Source organism: Phyllobates terribilis, unplaced genomic scaffold (genome assembly GCF_046119375.1).
Source record: "Phyllobates terribilis strain yellow unplaced genomic scaffold, ASM4611937v1 Scaffold_5__5_contigs__length_657084704, whole genome shotgun sequence".
Classification (NCBI taxonomy): Eukaryota; Metazoa; Chordata; class Amphibia; order Anura; family Dendrobatidae; genus Phyllobates; species Phyllobates terribilis.
Window position 1 is genome coordinate 146,973,656 of NW_027362765.1, and position 25,413 is coordinate 146,999,068.

Here is a 25,413-nt window from a genome sequence, read left to right on the forward strand (position 1 = left end):
GCATGCCATCCCAAAGCACTGCAGTGAAATATTCATTACTGGTATATTAGGAACATGATAAATACTGTGATTTAACAAGTTAATAACAGAAGTTCCCAATGTTGAAAAATGAGACATTAATAGAAGATGTGATTAATTTTTCCCGTTAGATGATTCTAAGGTATTCACGGTACAAGTTCGGCAGGTGGAGGACTACCCTGTTGACATCTACTATCTTATGGACTTGTCTTACTCTATGAAGGATGACTTGGAGAGTATCCAGACACTAGGCACTGAACTGGCAAAAAGAATGAATAAAGTGACCAGCAACCTGCGAATTGGTTTTGGAGCTTTTGTTGACAAGCCGATGTCACCTTATATGTATGTCTCTCCTCCAGAAGTCATCGCTAACCCATGCAAAGAGTGAGTACTAACAGGTCTCCCATTTTATTTAATGGAAAGCTGTCTGTAAAATCAACTCCCAACCCCAGCCCAAACTGCATATATGGGCATGCAGGCATCTGAAATGTAAATCCATATATTTATATTTTCTATCTGTTGCTGTGTTCTTGAGTAATTAGAGTTTTCATTCATATGCAAATGAGTTAAGTGCTTTGTGCCAGAGAGAGCAAAAGTGATCTGCAGCTCTAACCACGCCCCCACACTGACTGACAGCCAGCTCTACAGTGCATCAGTACAGTGCAGTCAGTCAGTACTGGGGCGTGGTTACAGCGGCTTATCACTGTATACTAAGTGGTGACTGAATCAACACAGGCTGCTCTTCGAAGGCTGAAAGCTGGAGGCTGCTGGAAGGAATAAAGTTAATTTTCTCCCAGTAGCCAGGCTTCCAGTTCGGTGGCCGCATGGCTTTAGAACGCTATTGAACTGCAGACCCCATATCTGCAGGTTAATAGCTATTTTTGACAGGACAGGTTCCCTACAAGTGCTCTGTCACAGAGCAAAGCACTTATCTCATTTGCATATGAATGAAAACGCACATTTCTGAGGAATGCAGCTTTATTATAATACAGCCACATGTGCAAGGACGTAAAAGACTTGTGCTCTACAATCAGTGTTACAGTATAGTTTCTACACTATAGCAATTTTTAGTGATTATTTCTAGAACACTTTTTTTTTCTGCAGCAAAAAATTGGTTATCTTTAAGTAAAAAATGACGGTTTTAGTAGAAACTTGCCGTTCCACTGTTATTTCTCCTGGAAATGTGTGAATTAATTGGCAACTAGGCATTACCATTCTCCTTATCAATAGGGTCAGTTCATACACATATCGGGAATCCAAATACTATTTTTTTCATATGTTCTACCCTATTACATTTATTGCAGATCAGTAGGGTCCGGAACCTGAGACCCCCACCTTTCACTTAAATAACAGCCCAGAAGTGCTCTTCTCAGCAGGTAGAAGTGCTCAGCTCCTGCCTGAGCGCATGCATAGAGCGGGGTATGGCCCCATAACTTCCTATTGATCCCCTTCACTGCTCTGCGTATTCTCATGCAGGAGCTGAGCGCTTCTGAGCAGTTTGTAAGAGACTGGTGGGGATCTCAGAACCCCAGCGATCCCAGGAATGGGGGCTCTGCAGAGACCTATCTTGAATGAAACTGAGGTGCACATGTTCAGCCTTCATTCATTGTAGCTGCTTGAAGTAGAGAGTTGTACTCAGCTGTCCAACATTTTGCTCTGCAAATCCTGCAAAAACTAACTCCTTTCAGGAGACTGTAAGAGCATGCTGAGGGTTGTAGTTTTGAAGCAGACACAGGTTAGAGACCACAGGTGTCCTAGTGACAGACAAGTATTTTGGATAAAAGCCCTCGGAATCAGAGGCGGACATATCATTGGTGCAACCTGTACGGCCGTATAGGGGTCCAAGAACTAAGGGGGCCACTTCCATCTCCAAAGCAGGTGGCATTGTTCATTATGATGAGATATTGGCCCATATTATACCTTCATAATAACTAATACTGATATCCCAGGAAAGTCTGTAAAATAAAGAAACTATTTATAAGGGGGAACTTTCTGACACATTTATAGAGACACTCCACTTGGCTGCCTTGGGAATTATATTGCCATCCATGAATATCCATTCCCCCTCCCCCTAGTCCTTTCATATTTCTTCTGTTTATTTGTGTTCACACATTCTCCAAGTAAATCTCCTTTAGATAATCTCAGATTCTAAAAAGAAAGGAGGGATTGTAAATATTTTAAGACATGCGCTGGCTCGCTGCCTAAAAATCCCCTAAGACGTGTCTGATAGGAACATAATGACCGTGCAGGGCAGATAACCTAGAACTAATTCTGCATACCTGCTAGGACGTTCATGCCCAAGGAATAGAAAAGTTGTAGAGGTGAAATCATGTCAATTATTTGTGTTAAACTGACTTAAAGAAGACTGGTCACTTGCCATAAATTTTTTTTTTTATTTGGTGTAAATGCCGCTGTTTTCCCAAATCTGTTGATGCTTTTCTTTTGGTGCTGCTCCTCTCCATTCTTGAGATATGGCCCCCTATTTCCTGTATGTAAGTCTAGTCTTCGTGGCCAAGTGGGTGAGATCCTCAACTGTTCTCCATGGAAGTATTTTTAACAACCACGCCCACTTAGTAAAGACTATAGATTTTATATACAGGAAAGAAGGGGCCATATCTCATAATTGGAGAAGAGCAGGAACAAAATATCAGAAATGCCTGGAGAATAGCAGCATTTACATCATGTAAAAAATGCATATTTGTGACAAGTGACAGGCTTGGACTGGCCCACAGGGGAACAGGAGAATCCTCCGGTAGGCCCCCATGCTAATGAGCAATGCTATTACACTTGATTCACAATTTGGAGAAAAATGTATCATTTAATCATTCATTAAACAAGCTAGCCAAATTAATATTACGTAAAAGCAATAGTAAATTTGTGTATTGAGGTACTGGGGTCAGGATATTTTTGCATGTAGATGAACAATGGGCCCCAAGAATTAAGTGTTATTGGTGGGCCTTTGCCAACCAAGTCCGACACTGACAAGTGACAAGTTCATTTTAAGGAGTATTGCAGCCTAAACAAGGTATCACCTATCCAAGAATCACTCTACTCACACCGATCACTGTTTTCAGGGTCTTTGGGTTAGTGGGTTGTTAGTACAGTGGATTGTCTCATGACAACAACCCCTTTTGATGAGCTTTGTTTGGGCTGATGGTTGTCAAAGAAGAACATCTTCTGCTTTGGTACCCTTTTCAATTAACCATGATAGTGGACTCGGCTAGGGATGAGCAAACTCGTGAAAATTAAAGTTCTGGTCCCCAAACCCCATTGAAATGTATGGGGACTCGGACTTCAGAGCTGGAAAACTCTCTCTCTTCCTTTCCCTCCACCCCCATACCCTTCTCTCGGAACTCCGAACATTAAAACGGACTTCAGGGAAAAGTCAGTGTCTGTGTTCAGGCCTGCTCATCTCTTGACTCGGCACATTCATGCATTGCAGGGTTGACTATTTATTTGAATACCAGGTCCCAAAACAGAAAAATTTAGCTAATCACCACCGTGGCTTCAATCAAAGAAAGATGATTGTGAAGACCCGGGTCCTCTGTGGGCGTAATACTACTCAGACAACACAGGGTGAGGGTAAAACAGTGTGGCAATACTTTATTGAACCACAAAACAGGACAATGAACACACAGAACAGTCCCAGCAAATACCCAAGATGGTACAACATTACACATTCTCACCCTTCCGCTCCGCCCGCTTGGGATAGAACAGTTGCGACTTTGGGACTGCGAGAGGCAACTACCTCAACCAGTGACTTCCGCTTTTGGCGGGCCCCCACAGAGAGAAGGTAGCGGCAAGCTTAGGAAGCTAGCAGTCCATTGAGGTACAAGGCCAGGAGACCCAAGGGTCCCACCCTGGCCTCTCCGGGAGTTTCCATGGGGCCAGATGACCAATGGGTCCCAATCTAGCTTATCCAAACAACATATCCTCGGGGCCACATGACTTCATCATCCCAACCTGATCCCTCCAAATGTATCTATGTCTCTCTGATGGTCTGATGGTCAATGGAGCAGATCTGTATCTTTTCAGTTAGAGCTATATACACTTAGGCTAGAGCAGCCATGCAATCCATCTACTGTCCTGAAGGATGTCTCTCATTCTCCTTGTAAAGTCTTTCTGATGCTCCTTGATTCTGCTTGCAGCACTACAGACATCCCTGTTTATATTTACATCTGTGTAGGTTCATCAGTCACACATCAGAGGTAAAGGTGCAGGGCTCACCAAGTCTCATTGTTTGAGCTAATCAATTTACATAGCTGGTATAACAGGGGCTCTTTAAATCAACATTCAGCTGACTTAGTATAATGTGCAGTTAGCATTGTAGCAAAAATCATTGTTTCCAAACCCAAGAGGAGACAACAATCAGGGTTATACAAATACTGGTCTGTTCTTATTGACCTGGCACATAAATACACATTGATTTACAAGTCAACCCAAAGATAATAGTGTATTTCTCTTGGATTAACAAATATAAACGTCTGGCTTATTAAGATTATAGGCTGTATCGTCACATTGCTCCCCCAATCTTAATTAGCCAGACATGATAGGATCCCAATCATCCTTCTCCACTTAATGGAGACAGTCCATCAGCATGTCTTTAAGCACAGACACAAATATAAGAGGTCTCACCTTCATGAGAACAAAACTTTGCATCATCCAGTTTTCTCAGAGTATATTCTATGTCTTCCTTGCAAATAAACTCCACACGTAATTGAAGAAAACAGACTGGTATCCATTGTGTCCACACATGCCGTCCTCTGCATCCTGTGGTTCCTGAATTAAACCCCATGAGTGTCGGTGGCCTAGTATTCAATCCGTTGAAGCTGGCACAGCTCCTGTAGTTGCCGTATCTTGTTGCTGTTGTATATCCTCTTCGTCCTCCTCCCAAGGCCGGCCTGGTGGGGTTGGACATGGTAGCATCCGAAACCCTCTGTATTTGCCTCATCTATGGTCTGCTGAGTCTGTCTACATGCCTCCCTGGTTGTAGAGCCCTTTTGGACGGTGTGTGCTAACACCAGTCCCCTTGCAGCTCCCCCAGATCTGCTGGGCTGAGTAGTTTCCCACTGTTGCCACCAAAATGTGAAGACCCGGAGTCCTCCATGGGCATAATACTACTCAGACAACACAAGGTGAGGGTAAAACAGCGTGGCATTACTTTATTGAACCACAAAACAGGACAATAAACACATAGAACAGTCCCAGCATATACCCAAGATGCTACAACATTACACAGTCTCACCCTTCTGCTCCGCCCGACTGGTATAGAACAGCTGCGACTTTGTGACTTCCAGGGCCAACTGCCTCAATTAGTGGCCCCCCGCTTCTGGCGGGCACCCACAGAGAGAAGGTGGCGGCAAACTAAGGAAGTTAGCAGTCCATTGAGGTACAAGGCCAGGAGACCCGAGGATCCCACCCTGGCCTTCCGAGAGTTTCCGTGGGGCCAGATGACCGGCGGGTCCCAATCTGTCTACTCCAAACAGCATATCCATGGGGCCAGGTAACTTCATCGTCCCAACCTGGTCTCCCCAAATGTGTCCATGTCTCTCTGATAGTCAATGAAGCAGATTTGTATGTTTCCAGTCAGGGCTATATGCCCATAGGCTAGAATCATGTATAATCCAAATCTGTGTCTCTTTGGATGGAGCCGTCATGCAATCCATCTACTGTCCTGAAGGATGTCTCTCATTCTCCTTGTAAAGTCTTTCTGATGCTCCTTGATTCTTCTTGTAGCACTACAGACATCCCTGTTTATATTTACATTTGTGTAAGGTCATCAGTCACAGGTCAGAGGTAAAGTTGTTGGGCTCACCAGGTCTCATTGTTTGAGCTAATCAATTTACATAGCTGGTATAGCAGGGGCTCTTTAGATCAACATTCAGCTGACTTAGTATAATGTGCAATTAGCATAGTAGCAAACATTATTGTTTCCAAACCCAAGAGGAGACAACAATCCTCCTGATGTAAACAATAACAAGGGTTATACAAATACTGGTCTGTTCTTATTGACCCGGCACATAAATAGACATAGATTTACAAGTCAACCCAAAGATAATAGTGTATTTCTCTTGGATTAACAAATCTAAACATCTGGCTTATTAAGATTATAGGCTGTATCGTCACTATGATATTGTTTGATACTGACTTTTTGTTTGTTTTTACTATGTGCTCCAGTATCTACCATCTCCAGACCATAGATGAGCCCCAGGGCAAAATTTGTAACGGGCCCCACCCATCTACCAATGCAATCTATCATACTGGTATCCTTGTGTATAACATTGGACCCAGTAACAAATGCTACCTAAAATTATACTTAGGCCAAGTTTAAACTAACGTGCATTCTCTTTTCCAAGAGAATTGGATGGATCATTGGTAATGGCACTCCGATCAAACTCTGATCAGAGTTTGAGCCAAGTGTCAGCATAGTGTGATCCAATTGTCTCGTATGAGAGAATCGTAGCATAAATGAGAAGATAGAGAACAAAATTTCTCCATCTTCTCTATAGTATGAGTCCACAGAAATTGGACTGCATTCAAATGTTATTCGAGTGCAGTCCAATGTTTTCCATGCACCCATATATTTAAATGGGTGCGTGAGATCCGATGTTGGAGTGAAATCACATCATGCTGCGATTTTTTTTCACAGACAGATTCGGTCAGTGGAAAATCTCGGTAATCAGCACTGCCCTTTAAATAATATTGGTCCGAGTTCTATCCTATAAAAAAGCGGATAGCACTCATTCGATAAATACGGTGGTGTGAGCGAGCCCTTATTGGTACATTGATGTGAGAGGGTTCGCCCTCTTCCCCCATAAAATTTATTATGACTGAGCACAACCTTCTTTTATTGCACAGCATTTTCACTACCTGCTTACCCATCTTTGGGTATAAACACGTCCTCGCACTCACAGACAGGGTGGAGCGGTTTAACGACGAGGTCAGAAAGCAGCTTGTATCCCGGAACCGTGATGCCCCTGAGGGTGGCTTTGATGCTGTTATGCAGGCTGCAGTGTGTGATGTGAGTACGGATTCCCAACAGGGGGCAGGAGAATAGTGGCAGGAGAAGGTTGGCAGGAGAATGGTGGCAGGAGAATGGTGGCAGGAGAATGGTGGCAGGAGAATGGTGGCAGGAGAATGGTGGCAGGAGAATGGTGGCAGGAGAATGGGGGAAGGAGAATGGTGGCAGGAGAATGGGGGCAGGAGAATGGTGGCAGGAGAATGGGGGCAGGAGAAGGTTGGCAGGAGAAGATTGGCAGGAGAATAGTGGCAGGAGAAGGTTGGCAGGAGAATGGTGGCAGGAGAATGGTGGCAGGAGAATGGGGGCAGGAAATGGTGGCAGGAGAATGGGGGAAGGAGAATGGTGGCAGGAGAATGGGGGCAGGAGAATGGTGGCAGGAGAATGGGGGCAGGAGAAGGTTGGCAGGAGAAGATTGGCAAGAGAAGGTTGGCAGAAGAATGGTGGCAGGAGAATGGGGGCAGGAGAAGGTTGGCAGGAGAAGATTGGCAGGAGAAGGTTGGCAGGAGAATGGTGGCAGGTGAATGGTGGCAGGAGAATGGAGGCAGGAGAATGGGGGCAGGAGAATGGGGGCAGGGGAGTGGGGACAGGAGAAGGTTGGCAGGGGAATGGTGGTTGGAGAAGGTTGGGTGGAGAATGGGGCAGGGGCTGGTTATAAGGGCTCAGTATTCTCTATTTCTAACTGACAGGAAAGAATTGGCTGGAGAAACGAATCTTCCCACCTTCTGGTATTTACCACAGATGCCAGAACTCACATAGCTTTGGATGGAAGACTTGCTGGGATTGTCCAACCCAATGATGGGCACTGCCATTTAGGAGAAGACAACCATTACACACAATCTACCACCCTGGTAAGGAGGATGGATAAATGCATTTCAACATTTCTAAAGATAACTCCGTCTAACACTCGACAAGCAGTGTCACGTCATGTATTCTTTTCTTTCTCCCTTAGGATTATCCATCTATCGGCCTCTTGACGGACAAATTGTCACAGAAAAACATAAATCTTGTATTTGCTGTCACAGATAAAGTCCTGGACCTCTACAGGGTGAGTACTTCATCTATGCCCTATTGCAGGAGAAAAAGTAAAAGGATTAAAAAAAAAATCCACTTTGTTCCAAAATGGCGCCACACTTGTCCAGAGGTTATATGTGGTATATATTTACATCAAAGGTCATGTCACTGGCTTTGATGCGGGCTCTGGCGCTGAGCCCGCATATTTCCATGAACTTGATGGCTGATTTACAAACAAGCCCTCAAACTGCTATATTGACAGAAAAATAAAAAAAAGTTATGGCTCTTGGGAGAAGGGGAGGAAAAAACGAAAGCACAAAAACTGAAAATTGCATGGTCATGAAGGGGTTAATGCTGTAACGTTGTGACAAAGCTTTATAGCTTTACTGTTCAGTTTAGGGTGGTTGAATATTAATGTTGTTTATTAAAGCAGGGGTGGGATGATATTTCTTGATTCTCAAAATAAATTTCAGGGTACATCCCAAAAATTCAACGTAATAGCTGTTGGGTGAACAGTTGTTTAGCTGCCCTGATTAAATGTATTAGTTGTGCCCTCCTTACAATGGTGCTCTAGGCAACTGCCTACTTCACCTCCTCCTCATCCCAACCCAGCATATAATAAATTTCCTTTGACATTTTATGTATCCTACTAACATGATAATGTTGCTTTACATCCACTCTCTTTCAAACATTCATGTGTCTCTTAGAAATACAGTGACTTGATCCCAGGGGCCACAGTAGGCACATTATCTGGAGATTCCAGCAACGTTATCCAGCTCATTGTGGATTCCTATGAGGTAAGACTGTGCTCCAGCCTTTCAAGTTCTCAGAGCATTTATATCAGTGTCCTGCGGCTATCCTCATGTTGCACAACTGTAGACCAACATGCACAAGAAGGTTGAATGTGCCAATATTTGGGGGATTGGCCGGCAGTCTGATGTGTATGGCGGCTAACAACTCAACCACAACTGATGATTCGGGAAGAGAAGGATCTTTGGATTGCCAATAGCCTATCCTTTTGTTCTCTGGGAGGCTCTTTCATAGAGAACACAAGAGTGCTCTTCTGAGCCGAGCATTGCACAGCGAATAAGCCTCCTTACCTTGACATGCCAGAGCTGGTATGTCACTTTCCACAAGGAGAAACGTTACCCCTTAGACCTCAGTCCAGAGCCTCTCATGCAGCCAAATCAGAACTCATACTTTGCACTGACGAGGGGCAATACCCGGAAACACTGTGTCTGCAAATTGAGATTCTGATTTGGCTTTTATCCTAAGTCATATTGCAAGACTCGTTAAAGGGTCGATTGTGACTTGTAGTATTACTGCTTCCAATAGATGGCACTATAGAGTTCAAGTCCTCTTTTTTCTCTGAAGAGGCAATTTGCATATTAAATTTCCCAGAGGAGCATTGCACAGCGAATAAGCCTCCTTACCTTGGCATGCCAGAGCTGGTATGTCACTCTCCACAAGGAGAAACGTTACCCCTTAGACCTCAGTCCAGAGCCTCTCACCTAGCCAAATCAGTTCTCATACTTTGCACTGACGAGGGCCAAAATCCCGAAACACCGTGTCTGTAAATTGAGATTCTGATTTGGTTTTTATCCCAAGTCATATTGCAAGACTCGTTAAAGGGTCGATTGTGACTTGTAGTATTACTGCTTCCAATAGGTGGCGCTATAGATTTCAAGTCCTCTTTCTCTTTGAAGAGGCAATTTGCATATTAAATTTCCGAGCCGAGCAATCCTGTGTATGGATATGTCGGGAGAGATAGCTGTCTGCCAAGCATGGACTACTGGACTTGTAGCTATCTAATATGTATGAGGGCTTAAGAGTCCCAGCTTGCCTATATGGTTTGTGGCTGTGTTGGATCATGATGGGAGTGGCAGTGGTTTGCAAACCTGGAAAGCCACAGGATGGCGATTACCAATCATCATGGTTCCCTTGATAATAAGAGATGGGTGTGAATGTAAACCTACATGTATGTAACCATTGAAATGTATTTTATCTCCACATGGCGAGTACAGAAGATCCGCTCCAAAGTAGAACTGGAAGTCCGTGATCTCCCAGAGGAGCTGTCACTCTTGTTCAATGCCACATGCATCAACAATGAAGTCACACCAGGCCTAAAGTCCTGCTCAGGTCTGAAGATTGGGGACACAGTGAGTTATGGCCCTTCCAACAATCATACAATGTTCTTGTAAGGTTTAGTCGCAATTAAATCTTTTACGATTGCTCACTGTCCTTTGAGGCAGGGGACATATACAAACTGTGATCATTTAGTATAAAATACATTTAGTGGCGCACACATGACATAAAAGAAAAAAAAACGACACGTTAGAAATCTACATGACCGTGAAGAATTAATTCAAAAGGTTATTTAGTGTGAAGCATCAACAGTGTAAAAATAAGCAAAAAAGCTAAGGGGTTTGTCAGTGGATGGGATGAATAACAGTTTTGTCTTGTGACGCCACCTGTGGTTCCCGGTAATGGGTACCGGCGCTGCTGCAGACCTCTGGGGCAGATGTTAGGGCAGCTGAGTTGGTGCGGCTCTCCACAGGCAGAGCACAGCTCCAGGGCAGTGTAGGTGCAGGTGGTGATGCTGGGCATTGTAGTGCAGGAGCGATAGCGTGGTAGAAATAACTGACAGAAACAGTGGGGTGCAGTCATCCGAGTTTACTCACAGTTATTTAGGTTCCTCAGGTAGCACTAGATAGCTGACAGTCTCCCACGTCTCGCTGCGTTTACCAGGCAGAGGTTCAGCACTCCCTCAAGTTTCTCAAGACCCCTCTCTGAATGTTCCTTTCTTAGCCGACTTCCCGTGCTGGGTCTCTCCCTCCTGCCCTGAGCCCCGCCACACAAAGTCCCGATCCGGTACCTTGAGATCCCTCTGGGCAACTTGAAGTTCCCGGACCTAGTTTGGTGCCCTTTTCGGCAGCTTAGGTGCGAATGTGGCAACTGCACCCTGAAAGTGCAGAAGCCTCCGGTTTTCTAGCTGAGACGTAAAGTAACTCGGCTAGTCCAGGGACCGGTTCCCTTCTTGCGGCCTGATCCCTCTGACGCCTGGCAGATTCGGGCGTACGGGTGCCGTCCTGCACTCACCGTACACCCTGGGATCCCTTCTGTTACTGGAGCCTTTCTCCTCTGCCTCCCTCTCACTCTTGGGCCTCTCTTACTAGGCCCCACTCTGGAGCCGAGCTCCTGAAGAGACTCTGCTCCTCAGACTGCGCCTCTCCCCTTCTCACTCACTGAATCCACTCCTACACATGATGGCTTCCCTTCTTATACTACTCCTGACAAGTGCTCCCTTAAGCTTCTTCCTCCACCCACACCCAGTACTTGGTTCCCCCTCATTTTTGGTTCCCCCCACCCCAGCCAGGGACGGGGCAGCAGAACGAAGTGCATAATGCCCTTCCAGCCGGCCTGGGGTAGTATAGTGTTGAGTGCAGGTGTTGGGGTCCCGGGCAGTACTCCATCCTTACCTGAGAGAAGGACATGCCACACCTCTGGGTGAGATGCAGTACCTCTGTGGCGACTGAACCCCCAGGGGCGCCACATATATGTACCACACAACCAACGGCGAAACATAATATTTAATTCTACATTAAAAAAGGCTCATAAAATCACATCACTAAAAAATTAAAAAGTTATGGCTGCTGAAATACGGAGAGGTAAAAGAAGAAAAGAAAAAAAAGGCATTAAGTTATTGAAGGAAGTCTATGAGCATAAAATGACAGTTCAAACCAAGCACGGGTGCACCCTTGGTGTGGCCAAATTGTTCAGTGCAACTTCCCACCTATTTCCCCTTAATTGGCTTTCCAGGAGCCAGAGGAGATGGAAAACAATTAGTTGGGAATGTGTGCTGAAGTGCTCGGCCAGGCCAAGGGTGCAGCGATCGCCTGTACTTGGTCTGAATAGTTATTTTGTGCTGACAGACTCCCTTTAAGGCAATTTCAGACCAGGTTTTCAAGGAATCAATTGAAACATTCAAATTAACCTTATGACTCCTATGTCTCATCATGCTACATACAAGAAGGCACCAGCACTATTATGGCACCTGGCAAGCGGGGTCCACAGTTAACAGATTTTGTATTTGAACTCAAAAGCCTTGCGTGCTCCAATGATGGAAATGTAGTAATTTATGGGCCATAAAGACAAATGGTTATCTTGCATGTAAGCAGATATCTTTCTCTCTGGCTGATAAATGACATTTACATGTGCTGATACATTTAAGCATTAAATTCCATAAACATACAGCTTCAAAATGCCACTCATACACTTCATATTTGACGTCAACGTTAAAGTGGTTGTCCAGTGAAAACAAGTTATCTCCCACCCATATGATAGGTGATAAGTTGCTAATCGGTGGGTGTCTGACCGATGGGACCTGTACCGATCTGCAGATCTGGGAATTTTTATTCCCAATTGCAATATGGATCGGTAGGTTCAACACTTGCTTCATTCATTCGCTCTGGGGCTGCCGAAAAAAAAACAAGCACACCGCTCAGCAGCCCTATAGGAAATGAATGGAGCGGAAGTCGGGTGTGAGAAATGCCACTTCATTCTAACAGGGATATAAGTTTCCCATTACTGCCGATCGGTGCGACTCACTGCTTTCAGAAACCCACCGATCAATAAATTATCACTTATCGTTTCAGCCATCAAAGATTCATGCACGATTCCTACATATGTAGCCTATTCTGTTGTGTAGCAGTTTCCACATGACGGCAGTAATCACTCGTGTACACATGTTTCTTGTTAACTACATCCTCCTGATGAGAGGCCAACCACAGCTTTCTATAGAAACAAGAGCGCGGTGTCAGATTAGATTTATCTATAGAGAAAACAAGAATCAAATGTTCTGCCTGCAGCGTCAGGACTCTGCATATTCACTCCATTATTGTGTAAGGACGAGATCACACACCAGCGGTTTTTATAGGATGCTTCCCTGTTGGGTCCGCCATTATTATTATACCGGGGTGATCCAAGTTAAGTTTAGTACAACCACATGGGCTTTAATATTATTTGTTATTTGTTATGCATTGGTTATATAGCGCCAACTTATTCCGCAGCCCTTTACAGACATTATCATCACTGTCCCCATTGGGGCTCACAATCTAAATACCTTATCACTATGTCTTTGGAGTGTGGGAGAAACCAGAGAACCCGGAGGAAACCCACACAAACACGAGGAGAACATACAAACTCCTTGTTGTCCTTGGTGGGATTTGAACCCAGGACCCCAGTCCTGCAAACTAACAATACTAATCACTGAGCCAAAATGGATCCTAAAATTGAGATTGCGAATTGTGGGTGCATGAATTAACATATACACATAACTGACCAACAGAGACTTATATTGACCTTTAATATTAACTTTGATAACATGCAATGATCCATTATAATCTACCTAAAACTGGCACAATGTGCACAACAAGTCAGCCAGAGAGTGACTGCAATAAGGATAACACTTTGAGGCATGCACATTGGCAATAGTCTTTTTACTATGAGCCAAATAACAAACAAACAGCTACCTGCCTGTTCTATTCTATGCCGTCAACAGAGCAGATCTTACTCTTCCAACCTGCTCTGTCGACGGGGTGACTGCAGACGTCATGCTGATTGACAGCCGGCTTCCAGAAGTTAGGGGAGCTAGCTGTTAATCAGCATGACATCAAATATCAAAAAACTGACCAGCACCTCCAAACAGAGTAAGACAAGTGTGAATAGGTGCAAGCCGTCTCGACTATTCAATATAACTAAGACAGCTACCCTTGGAAATGCTATAATATGCAAACATTGAATATATGAAATTGGAACTGCATTACTGCTATGGAAACTACATTCAGCATGACATCGGCACAGACACTTCGTCAACAGAGCGGAAGAGAAGCCGCTACTCTGTCAACGTGACATCAGCGAAAGCTGCAGAATTGCCTGCAGGAGTGGTCTGTGACTGCTGTGTGCCGGCAGAAATCAGCGCCTACCTGCCTGTTAATTTTTTTACTATAGGCCTGAGAACTAATATAGTTCTGGATAACCCCTTTAAGCCTCATATTCTGACAGATGATGTCAGGGAAGAGTAGGATCAGGCTTGTTAAAGGGGACCTGTCAAGATGACTTTACTACAGAAGCAATTGGTAGGGCTGTATAGGTCCTAGTATACGACTTCTACTCCGTCATACATGGCTCATGTTTAAGTGTTAAATTTACTGTAGCACAGATTTGTGACACCCCAGGGGTCTGGTTGCCACACCTCCTGCCCAGTCCTGGGAGGGGAAGAACTTCCCCTATATAAACCTAGGGCTGAGGCAGGGTTAGTGAGTAGAGAAGAAGTAGAGAAGAGAAGCAGCATAGGAAGAAACTACAGGAGCTCTGTAGGAGCAGTGCAACAAGGAGTCAGGGGCTGGCAGCTGCAGAGCTCGCCCTGACTGAGAAGATTTCTCACCGGACCCGGAGTCCGAGGCTGTGGGGACTAACTCCTATCCAGCAGCAGAAACCGACCGGCAGGGGATTGCAGGTCCTCTGGCCCAGAAACCCGAAGGCACGGTCACACGCGTGGGACCAGCACCGCCGTCGTGGAGCGGAAGCTACTAGAAGGCCCCGAGTCACCGGCCATACGGGTGAGCACCACACGGTACACTCAGGGACGTGGGCTACTTATACCCGCCTCTAGCAAGGTAGCCAGAAGAGTACAGTCAGTTTGGGAGGCCTACAACTCCGCCTGGCCAGGGGAGATCCCATCTGCTCAAGGACTGACCAGGCCCCAATCGCTAGCCAGTACTCCGGGAGGGTCTATCTTTGTCACCAGTAAAGACCCTGAACTACACCGTACCGTCTCCGAGTGGTTCCTGCTACCCCCATCGTCCACGTCGGCTGCCCTGAGGCCATACCCCTCCCGTTGGGGGTTATGCTATCACGCTGCACAATCCTACCACCGGCCTCAGCGGTCTGCCCTGCAGCAGCAGCTCCTTAGCTGTACTCAACGGGTGGCGTAGTCGTCCAACATCTACCGCTGATACAGCGCCACTTAGTCTGACTCCCTGGGCACGGACCGGATCACCGCCACGAGACTACAACCCTCAAGAGATCCGGCTCCGGGTAAGCTCCCGCGTGCGCAACGCAGCGCGACACAGGCCCAGGGGCGCGTCAACTTTTGGCGTAGTCGGCAGGATCTCGTGCCCGCAACCACCGGGTACTGCGTGCCTGAAAAAGACTGTTCAAACTTACCTGTGGTGAAGATTCCCGCCATCCGGCGCCATCTCCCGCTTCCTTCCCGCCATCGGTGGAGTTTTCCCGCCATCCGGCGCCATCTTCAGCCTTCTTCCTGCCATACGTGGAGTTTTCCCGCCATTGGACGCCATCTTGAGGACGCCACGCGGGGAGAAGAGGGGCGTGGACTCCGAAAGCGCGCGAGAACTGAAGCCCCGCCTCACGTCCGGACGTTGCGTAAGGTCCTGGAAGGAGCCCAGCAGACGCCGACGTCACAGGAGCGCGACGGAAGGTCCTCAACCCTGACGATCCACTGCGGAGCCGCGGCCTACGGAAGAGGATCATCGCAAGGTAGGCCACGGTCCACTAGGGGGGAGAAGGATGTCGGATACGGAGGAGAGCTTCACCGCTTCAACCCCCGCCAGCGCCACCGCTGTGGCGGTCATGCCTTTCACCATGCCCTATATCCCGGGGGCAGCCTGGCTACCCCAGTACTCGGGGGAGTCACATACCCTGCATGACTTTAGAGAAAAGCTGGATAGCCTCTTCCAGGTGTACCCCCTCACAGAGGAGCAAAAAGTGAGCATCCTGGTGGCCCAATTAACCGGGGCAGCCCAAAGGGAGGTAAAGTCCTGGCCACCTGGGGGGAGGACTGTCGCAGGGATACTAACCCGGCTGAGGGACACCTTTGATACCCGCACCTCAGTCGAGATCAAGCTTAGATTCTACGGGTGCAAACAGCGGGCACATGAGAGTATAAGGGACTATGCCCTAAACCTACAAGAGGCCCTGAGAGCCATTAAGCAGACCGACCCTGACGGCGTGGGAGACGAGGACAGGCTGTTGACTGAACAATTTATAGAGGGTTTATATTGCAATGCCCACCGAACCCAGTTGCGGGCAATGGCCTTACAGGACCCTCATCTGGGATTTGCACAGTTCAAGGACAGAGCCATCCGGGTGCTTCGAGAACCGGCACCAGGTGGCGTTGTGACCCACAGACGCCCCACTACCACTTACCACCAGGAGGCGGCGCCCTTGTCGGCAGGGCCTGTGGGAGCTGATGCGCAGGATTTGAACAATGACCCGGCTCCAGACCTGCACCATCAGGTCCAAGAGCTAGCTAAAAGCGTTGCTGCGCTAACCCGAACTGTGCAGTCTTTACAGGTTTCCACTCCAGGGAAGATCCAGCTGGCATCCGGACCGGAGGACATCCCGTGGCGTCGACCAAGGAGGACCCCACCGGCCAGAGGAAGACCCAGCGACCGATACAACGAGGACGGACGACCCATCTGCCGCCGCTGCAATCAACCCGGTTACGGACATGCCGTGACCACCTTTATGTGTTTTTCTTATTGTATCATTATTGTTATACCTTGTTATGTTTTTCCAAAAATATGTTTAGTCCTGGAGTACTAAATTTCACTAGGGGGGAATGTGACACCCCAGGGGTCTGGTTGCCACACCTCCTGCCCAGTCCTGGGAGGGGAAGAACTTCCCCTATATAAACCTAGGGCTGAGGCAGGGTTAGTGAGTAGAGAAGAAGTAGAGAAGAGAAGCAGCATAGGAAGAAACTACAGGAGCTCTGTAGGAGCAGTGCAACAAGGAGTCAGGGGCTGGCAGCTGCAGAGCTCGCCCTGACTGAGAAGATTTCTCACCGGACCCGGAGTCCGAGGCTGTGGGGACTAACTCCTATCCAGCAGCAGAAACCGACCGGCAGGGGATTGCAGGTCCTCTGGCCCAGAAACCCGAAGGCACGGTCACACGCGTGGGACCAGCACCGCCGTCGTGGAGCGGAAGCTACTAGAAGGCCCCGAGTCACCGGCCATACAGGTGAGCACCACACGGTATACTCAGGGACGTGGGCTACTTATACCCGCCTCTAGCAAGGTAGCCAGAAGAGTACAGTCAGTTTGGGAGGCCTACAACTCCGCCTGGCCAGGGGAGATCCCATCTGCTCAAGGACTGACCAGGCCCCAATCGCTAGCCAGTACTCCGGGAGGGTCTATCTTTGTCACCAGTAAAGACCCTGAACTACACCGTACCGTCTCCGAGTGGTTCCTGCTACCCCCATCGTCCACGTCGGCTGCCCTGAGGCCATACCCCTCCCGTTGGGGGTTATGCTATCACGCTGCACAATCCTACCACCGGCCTCAGCGGTCTGCCCTGCAGCAGCAGCTCCTTAGCTGTACTCAACGGGTGGCGTAGTCGTCCAACATCTACCGCTGATACAGCGCCACTTAGTCTGACTCCCTGGGCACGGACCGGATCACCGCCACGAGACTACAACCCTCAAGAGATCCGGCTCCGGGTAAGCTCCCGCGTGCGCAACGCAGCGCGACACAGGCCCAGGGGCGCGTCAGATTCACCTCAGCTAAAAGTCTAGACCCTTAGATCAGGAATAGGACGGACATTTATAGGACATTTCATAACTTTCCCAAATTCTTATGAAAAACTATTCCCCACAAACTGCATTGAATTACTGTACCCAATTTTAGGAGTCAGAGTCGGTCCATTTTATACCGACTCCGACTCCACCAAAATGGGCTCCGACTCCACGACTCCGACTTCCGACGGTGTGACAATGCACTCTGAACACATTGACACTCCCCAAAAGTACTTCCAGGCTCTCCTGCATGTGGCTTTAAAGCTCGATTGCCCAGTGCTGGCACATTGGATTGCTACAAAACAAATGTACTTTTTATTGTTTGTTACCTCTCATCTGGTGAGCTGGTGAGTTGGATCCACAAAGCCTATGGTCTGAATTAGCAGTTTCTAGTGCAGTAAGACAGAGGACCTTGGTGCAGCAGAGTGATCCATTTGGAACACCAGAGGCTGATGTTACACAATTGGGAAAACAGAACTGGAACCATTGAAACTGATGGAGTGGAGAAGTCATGTCAACTAGTGTATCAGTGTTGGATGGCAACATAGCAAAATGGACTCAGCAAAAAGGAACCAAAGTAGCAGAGCTGCATGACACCGGAGATTCTGAGGCAAAAGTACCCCAGCAATATAGTAGAGTTAACTCAGCGAAGTAGCAGAACTGTTCAGCTGCGTAGCAGAGTTACTCAGCAGTGTAGTATTGCTGGATTTGACAAAAGGTTCTGACCGAGTCCAAAGGCAGTCCATGGTAATGGTGAGCATGACAGCACAGGAGCGCATCAGGTTGCAATGGCAACCCTACGTGCATAGGAGAAGGCCATTGCAGAGGGAGCTGTCGAGGCAGGAGGAGGATGCAGCACCCTGGATGCAGCAGGAGCCGGGTCAGTTGAGTAACATTGTTATACTAGAAGTTATACAGCCATTCCACCAGTTTCAGTAGTAATATCGTTGTGACAGATTCCATTTAATTTACACCCAATCCATTTGTTTCGCTAGGAGATAAGCCAATGCCAGAGCTGTTTGTTAGAAGCTTACTCACCTTTCCCTATTGAAAACACATGCACACTTAGATGAGCCGAGCATGCATGTATATAGGGGATGATAAGGCCGACCAATGTCTAAGTGGACTGGGTATCCTATTACCTTTATTTAGGGTACATCCTGGTACAGTTTACAAAGTGCTTGCAGAGTACTATAATATAGAAGGTTGTAAGAAACAATAGGCTAACAGAAGTAAAGATTAATAATATTTACTACTAATAATAATAATAATCTTTATTTTTATATAGCGCTAACATATTCCGCAGCTCCTACTACTAATGAAGTCCTGATGCATTATAAATTCAGCCCTGTGATTGGATGCTTGTTTTCGGATGCATTCCTGAATGATTTCCTTGGTAACACAGGAATGCTAGAAGTGGATCATGTGTTTTTAATATGGGACTGTTGGAGTCCATTGCAGCTGAAGTGCAGAATTTCCTTACTATTATACAGCGCCGGCTCCTGCTGTGTGCAGACAGGGTTACACAGTGGGATTAAATCTAGATTTTACACCACAGAAATGCCATGGGGCAGTTTTTTTATGACCACTGCTGACCTAATGGTATGTTTGCTTTTCCTGTTGTATGGAAATGATTTGCCCACATGCAGAGTGTACAATCAGGGAGCAATGCTCGCCGCGGTGCGTCCTCGATCTCCTGTATTCTTATGCAAGTCAAGGAAAGTATAATTAGGTCATGCATTTGTAGTATTACATGCCGGTTATACAAATGAACGCCTGGCCACGTGGTCACGTACTGTATGTAGCAGATTGAGCTGAGTAAAAAAGTTGTTGTCCTCATCGAGAGTCCAGTCTGGCCCTTTGTGGCACCATACCAGAGATGTCTTCTCTTCTACAGCAGCATCCTCGGACCCACATCCTGGACACCCCTTGTTCTTACTAAGCCCCAAGACGCCATGAGGCCTCACACCACATCATGACGTTGTAGGGGCTAGCAAACTCAAGAAGCACCCATGATGTCAGGCAAGGATGCCGCTGCAGAAAAGAACACCAGAGCCCTGTAAAAATTTTGCTCAACTCTAGTAGCTGAAAATACTTTTATTAGGCAGGTCTACACTAGGAGGGGTCTCAAGCAGGGGTGCCTTCTCTTTAACTTGGAATAGATTTCTCATGTGAGACATTTACTGTATGTCAAATCCACGGAATATGACATACATTTCTGATGGTTGGACCTGCATCTATCATGAGCACGGTGCCTCATTGCTCTTGAAAAATTGCTACAAATGCATGGTTCTCTCCATTAATTGTCAAGCATGTGAGGGTCTTAGATACGTTGGTGCTGTATGACAAATTCTTTGTGATCTTCTCTGTGATTATAGCAATTGGCCCCATTGTACTTATGTCTTCTATATCTTTAATGTTTGTTTCATAGGTGACTTTCTCCATTGAAGCCAAAGTACGAGGTTGTCCTAAAGAGAGGGTGAAGACCTTCACCATCAAACCAGTTGGGTTTAAGGACACTCTTACTGTGACAGTGCACTTTCAGTGTGACTGCCAGTGTCAGGAAAATGATGAACCCAACAGTCCCTTATGTAACGATGGCAATGGGACACTGAGCTGTGGCATCTGCCAGTGTCATGCTGGATGGCTGGGACCCCACTGTGAGTGTTCTGAAGAAGAATATGATCCTACCCAACAAGACCGCTGTACCCAAAGTGAGAAGGGTAGCATCTGTTCCCGGAGAGGAGAGTGCGTTTGTGGCCAGTGTGTGTGTCATAACAATGACTTTGGAAAAGTTTGGGGGAAATACTGCGAATGTGATGACTTCTCCTGCCTGCGGTTCAAGGGTGAGATGTGCTCAGGTAAGAAGTACAGATTTACACATTTACAGATTTATATTTCACAACTGATGATGAGTAACCAAAAGTTATGTTGTGTAGGAGGCAAAACTGGCCACAATGACTCAGACTCCTCCAACCCATCTTGTACACCGAGACTGGCACCAAAGATTGCCGATGACCTTCAGACATCTCCTCATAAACATGTATACTCAGCTCGGTCTATTACACAAATACAGGGACAAGCGGAAATAAACAAGGGCTTCTTAGAAGATGCCTTAGAAATTAGCTTCAGCTAAAATGGTTAATCCATGTGTAAAGTTTATACAGCTTTCTAACCTACATTGGGGGGACTGGCATTTTATACATGGGTGTAATTTATAAAGCGGTAATGAATTTGGCATATCCTTCAGCTCCCAGTGCGCCAAAGCTAGAAAATGTACACCCATGTCATGGGCTGCAGTTCTTTTTTGCTATAATTTACGCCATGTTTGTGCCCACGTCCCTTCCAGTAAACTCTGACCATTGTTCCAAAAGTTGTTGGTTGTAGAAACACCAAAAGTTGCAAATGTTTTGTTGCCAGGTTTGTGGTGTTAAGTGCTTGAAAAATTACCCCATGTTTTTTTAGTTCTTCACCAGTTAGAAGATTGTTGCTGTCAGTGAATGATAACAATCAGAAATCTTGTGCACAGACATGCAATAAGCAGTACTGGGCACGAACTATATAGGCAGCAGATGAACAAGTCTCCGGTTATTTGCAACAATATAGCAGTCTTGAGTCCACACTATTTAAAGAAGCCCTCCTCCTCCCATCAAAGTTTTTATCCTCTTAATATATTGCAATCATATTATATAGCAGTGTGTACTTACAATTGCTCATTTTGCCTTTCTACCCAGCTAATTCTTCTCTTTTCTCTGCTCTATGTAGAAGCAGGAAGTCTCTTGTCCTGCATTTGTCATTCCCCTCTTCAACTCCTGACTCCGCTGTTCTGCTCCTCCTCCCCTGTCAGGGATTTTTGCAGTGACTCATGCCTCATACAGGGAAAATTGACCCCCTGTTTCTACAGCTTAGAAGGAATCAGCTAGTCAGTTTTTAAACAAGTGATGTCATAGACCTAATGGAAAAGAGAAGAATTAACTGGGTAGAAAGGCAAAATGACCAATTGTAAGTACACAGTGCTATATACAGTGGTGGAAATAAGTATTTGATCCCTTGCTGTTTTTGTAAGTTTGCCCACTGACAAAGACATGAACAGTCTATAATTTTAAGGGTAGGTTAATTTTAACATAGAGAGATTGAATATTCAAAAAAAATCAAGAAAATCACATTGTATAAATTAGATAATTTTTTTTGCATTTTGCAGTGAGAAATCAGTATTTGATCCCTCTGGCAAAAAAAACACTTAATACTTGGTGGCAAAATCCTTGTTGGCAAGCAGAGCAGTCAGACATTTTTTGTAGTTGATGATGAGGTTTGCACACATGTCAGGAGGAATTTTGGTCCACTCCTCTTTGCAGATCATCTCTAAATCATTCAGATTTTGAGGCTGTCGCTTGGCAACTCAGAGCTTCAACTCCCTCCATAAGTTTTCTATGGGATTAAGGTCTGGAGACTGGCTAGGCCACTCCATGACCTTACTGTGCTTCTTTTTGAGCCACTCCTTTGTTGCCTTGGCTATATGTTTTGGGTCATTGTCTTGCTGGAAGACCCAGCCACGACCCATCTTCAATGCTCTTACTGATGGAAGGTGGGTGTTGGCCAAAATCTTGCAATACATGACCCCATCCATCTTCCCTTCAGTACGGTGCAGTCGTCATGTCCCCTTTGCAGAAAAGCACCCCCAAAGTATAATGTTTCCCCCACCATGCTTCACGGTTGGGATGATGTTCTTAGGGTTGTACTCATCCTTCTTCTTCCTCCAAACACGGCGAGTTGAGTTAATGCCAAAGAGCTCAATTTTTGTCTCATCTGACCACAGCACCTTCTCCCAATAACTCACAGAATCATCTAGGTGTTCATTGGCAAACTTCAGACGGGCCTGCACATGTGCCTTCTTGAGCAGGGGGACCTTGCGGGCACTGCAGGATTTTAAACCTTTAAGGTATAATGTGTTACCAATGGTTTTCTTGGTGACTGTGGTCCCAGCTGCCTTGAGATCATTAATAAGTTCCCCCGTGTAGTTTTAGGCTGATCTCTCACCTTCCTCATGATCAAGGATACCCCACGAGGTGAGATTTTGCATGGTGCCCCAGATCAATGTCGTTTGACAGACATTTTGTATTTCTTCCATTTTCTTACTATTGCACCAACAGTTGTCTCCTTCTCACCCAGCGTCTTACTTATGATTTTGTAGCCCATTCCAGCTTTGTGCAGGTCTATGATCTTGTCCCTGACATCCTTAGAAAGCTTTTTGATCTTTCCCATGTTGTGTAGGTTAGAGTCTGACTGATTAATTGAGTCTGTGGACAGGAGTCTTTTATACAGGTGACTATGTAAAACAGCTGTCTTTAATGCAGGTAATGAGTTGATTAGGAGCATCTAATTGGTCTTTAGGAGCCAGAACTCATAATCGTTTGAGGGGGATCAAATACTTATTTCTCACTGCAATATGCAAAAAAATGTATCTATTTTATACAATGTGATTTTCTTGATTTTATTTGAATATTCTATCTATGTTAAAATTAACCTACCCTTAAAATTATAGACTGTTCATGTCTTTGTCAGTGGGCAAACTTACAAAAACAGCAAAGGATCAAATACTTATTTCCCCCACTGTAATATGATGATTGAAATATATTAAGAGGATAAAAATTTTGACAGGAGTGCTTCTTTAAGGCTAGGGTCACACATAGTGTGTAGAACGGACTGTGATGGGAGTAATGTCACTTAGTGTGTAATCTGGACTGTGATGGGAGTAGTGCCCATTAGTGTGTAGTCCGGGCTGTGATGGGAGTGGTGCCACTTAGTGTGTAGTCTGGACTGTGATGGGAGTAGTGCCCATTAATGTGTTGTCCGGGCTTTGATGGCAGTGGTGCCACTTAGTGTGTAGTCTGGACTGTGATGGGAGTAGTGCCCATTAGTGTGTAGTTCGGGCTGTGATGGGAGAGGTGTCCATTAGTAACTAGCCCTGGCTGTGTTGGAAATGGTACCTGTCACTGTGGAATCCGGGCTGTGATGGGAGTAGTGCCTGTTAGTGTGTAGTCCTGGCTGTGATGGGAGTAGTTCCCGTTAGTGTGCAGTCCGGGCTGTGATGGGAGTGGTGCCTGTTAGTGTGTAGTCCGGACTTTGATGGGAGTGGTGCCTCTTAGTGTGTATTCCGGAATTTGATGGGAGTGGTGCCTGTTAGTGTGTAGCCCGGGCTTTGATGGGAGTAGTGCCTGTTAGTGTGTAGTCCGGGCCTTGATGGGAGTAGTGCCTGTTAGTGTGTAGTCTGGGCTGTGATGGGAGTGGTGCCCGTTAGTGTGTAGTCTGGGCTGTGATGGGAGTGGTGCCTGTTAGTGTGTAGTCCGGGCTTTGATGACAGTGGTGCCCGTTAGTTTATAGTCCTGGCTGTGTTGAGAACGGTGCCCATTAGTGAGTAGCCCAGGTTATGATGGGAGGGGTGCCTGTTAGTGTGTAGTCCAGAGTGTGATGGGAGTGGTGCCTGTTAGTGTGTAGTCCGGGCTGTGATGGGAGTGGTGCCCGTTAGTGTGTAGTCCGGGCTGTGATGTGAGTGTTGCCTGTTAGTGTGTAGTCCGGGCTGTGATGGGAGTGGTGCCCGTTAGTGATTAGTCCTGGTTGTGTTGGGAACAGTGCCTGTTAGTGTGTAGTCTGGGCTGTGATGGGAGTGGTGCCCGTTAGTGTGTAGTCTGGGCTGTGATGGGAGTGGTGCCTGTTAGTGTGTAGTCCGGGCTTTGATGACAGTGGTGCCCGTTAGTTTGTAGTCCTGGCTGTGTTGGGAACGGTGCCCATTAGTGAGTAGCCCAGGTTATGATGGGAGGGGTGCCTGTTAGTGTGTAGTCCGGGCTGTGATGTGAGTGTTGCCTGTTAGTGTGTAGTCCGGGCTGTGATGGGAGTGGTGCCCGTTAGTGATTAGTCCTGGTTGTGTTGGGAACAGTGCCTGTTAGTGTGTAGTCTGGGCTGTGATGGGAGTGGTGCCCGTTAGTGTGTAGTCCGGGCTGTGATGGGAGTGGTGCCTGTTAGTGTGTAGTCCGGGCTGTGATGGGAGTGGTGCCCGTTAGTGATTAGTCCTGGTTGTGTTGGGAACAGTGCCTGTTAGTGTGTAGTCTGGGCTGTGATGGGAGTGGTGCCCGTTAGTGATTAGTCCTGGTTGTTTTGGGAACAGTGCCTGTTAGTGTGTAGTCCGGGCTGTGATGGGAGTGGTGCCACTTAGTGTGTAATCTGGACTGTGATGGGAGTAGTGCCCATTAATGTGTAGTCCGGGCTTTGATGGCAGTGGTGCCACTTAGTGTGTAGTCTGGACTGTGATGGGAGTAGTGCCCATTAGTGTGTAGTTCGGGCTGTGATGGGAGAGGTGTCCATTAGTAACTAGCCCTGGCTGTGTTGGAAATGGTACCTGTCACTGTGGAATCCGGGCTGTGATGGGAGTAGTGCCTGTTAGTGTGTAGTCCTGGCTGTGATGGGAGTAGTTCCCGTTAGTGTGCAGTCCGGGCTGTGATGGGAGTGGTGCTTGTTAGTGTGTAGTCCGGACTTTGATGGGAGTGGTGCCTCTTAGTGTGTAGTCCGGAATTTGATGGGAGTGGTGCCTGTTAGTGTGTAGTCCGGGCTTTGATGGGAGTAGTGCCTGTTAGTGTGTAGTCTGGGCTGTGATGGGAGTGGTGCCCGTTAGTGTGTAGTCTGGGCTGTGATGGGAGTGGTGCCTGTTAGTGTGTAGTCCGGGCTTTGATGACAGTGGTGCCCGTTAGTTTGTAGTCCTGGCTGTGTTGGGAAC

At 46.7% G+C, this 25,413-nt stretch overlaps 1 protein-coding gene and 1 long non-coding RNA gene across 2 annotated transcripts in view; one reads left to right on the top strand and one right to left on the bottom strand.

Annotated features, from left to right (window-relative positions):
* Positions 1-25,413, bottom strand: part of LOC141272428 (uncharacterized) — a 115,975-nt gene that overhangs the window by 85,813 nt on the left and 4,749 nt on the right. The gene's annotated exons all lie outside the window — the stretch shown is intronic.
* The window catches only part of ITGB3 (integrin subunit beta 3), a 112,529-nt gene that overhangs the window by 19,950 nt on the left and 67,166 nt on the right, over positions 1-25,413 (top strand). Inside the window, exons 4-10 of the mRNA XM_073683139.1 lie at positions 150-402; positions 6,877-7,039; positions 7,726-7,887; positions 7,989-8,084; positions 8,758-8,847; positions 10,075-10,209; positions 20,077-20,506. Coding sequence (XP_073539240.1) covers positions 150-402; positions 6,877-7,039; positions 7,726-7,887; positions 7,989-8,084; positions 8,758-8,847; positions 10,075-10,209; positions 20,077-20,506 — 1,329 coding nt within the window. The remainder of the gene's footprint in view (positions 1-149; positions 403-6,876; positions 7,040-7,725; positions 7,888-7,988; positions 8,085-8,757; positions 8,848-10,074; positions 10,210-20,076; positions 20,507-25,413) is intronic.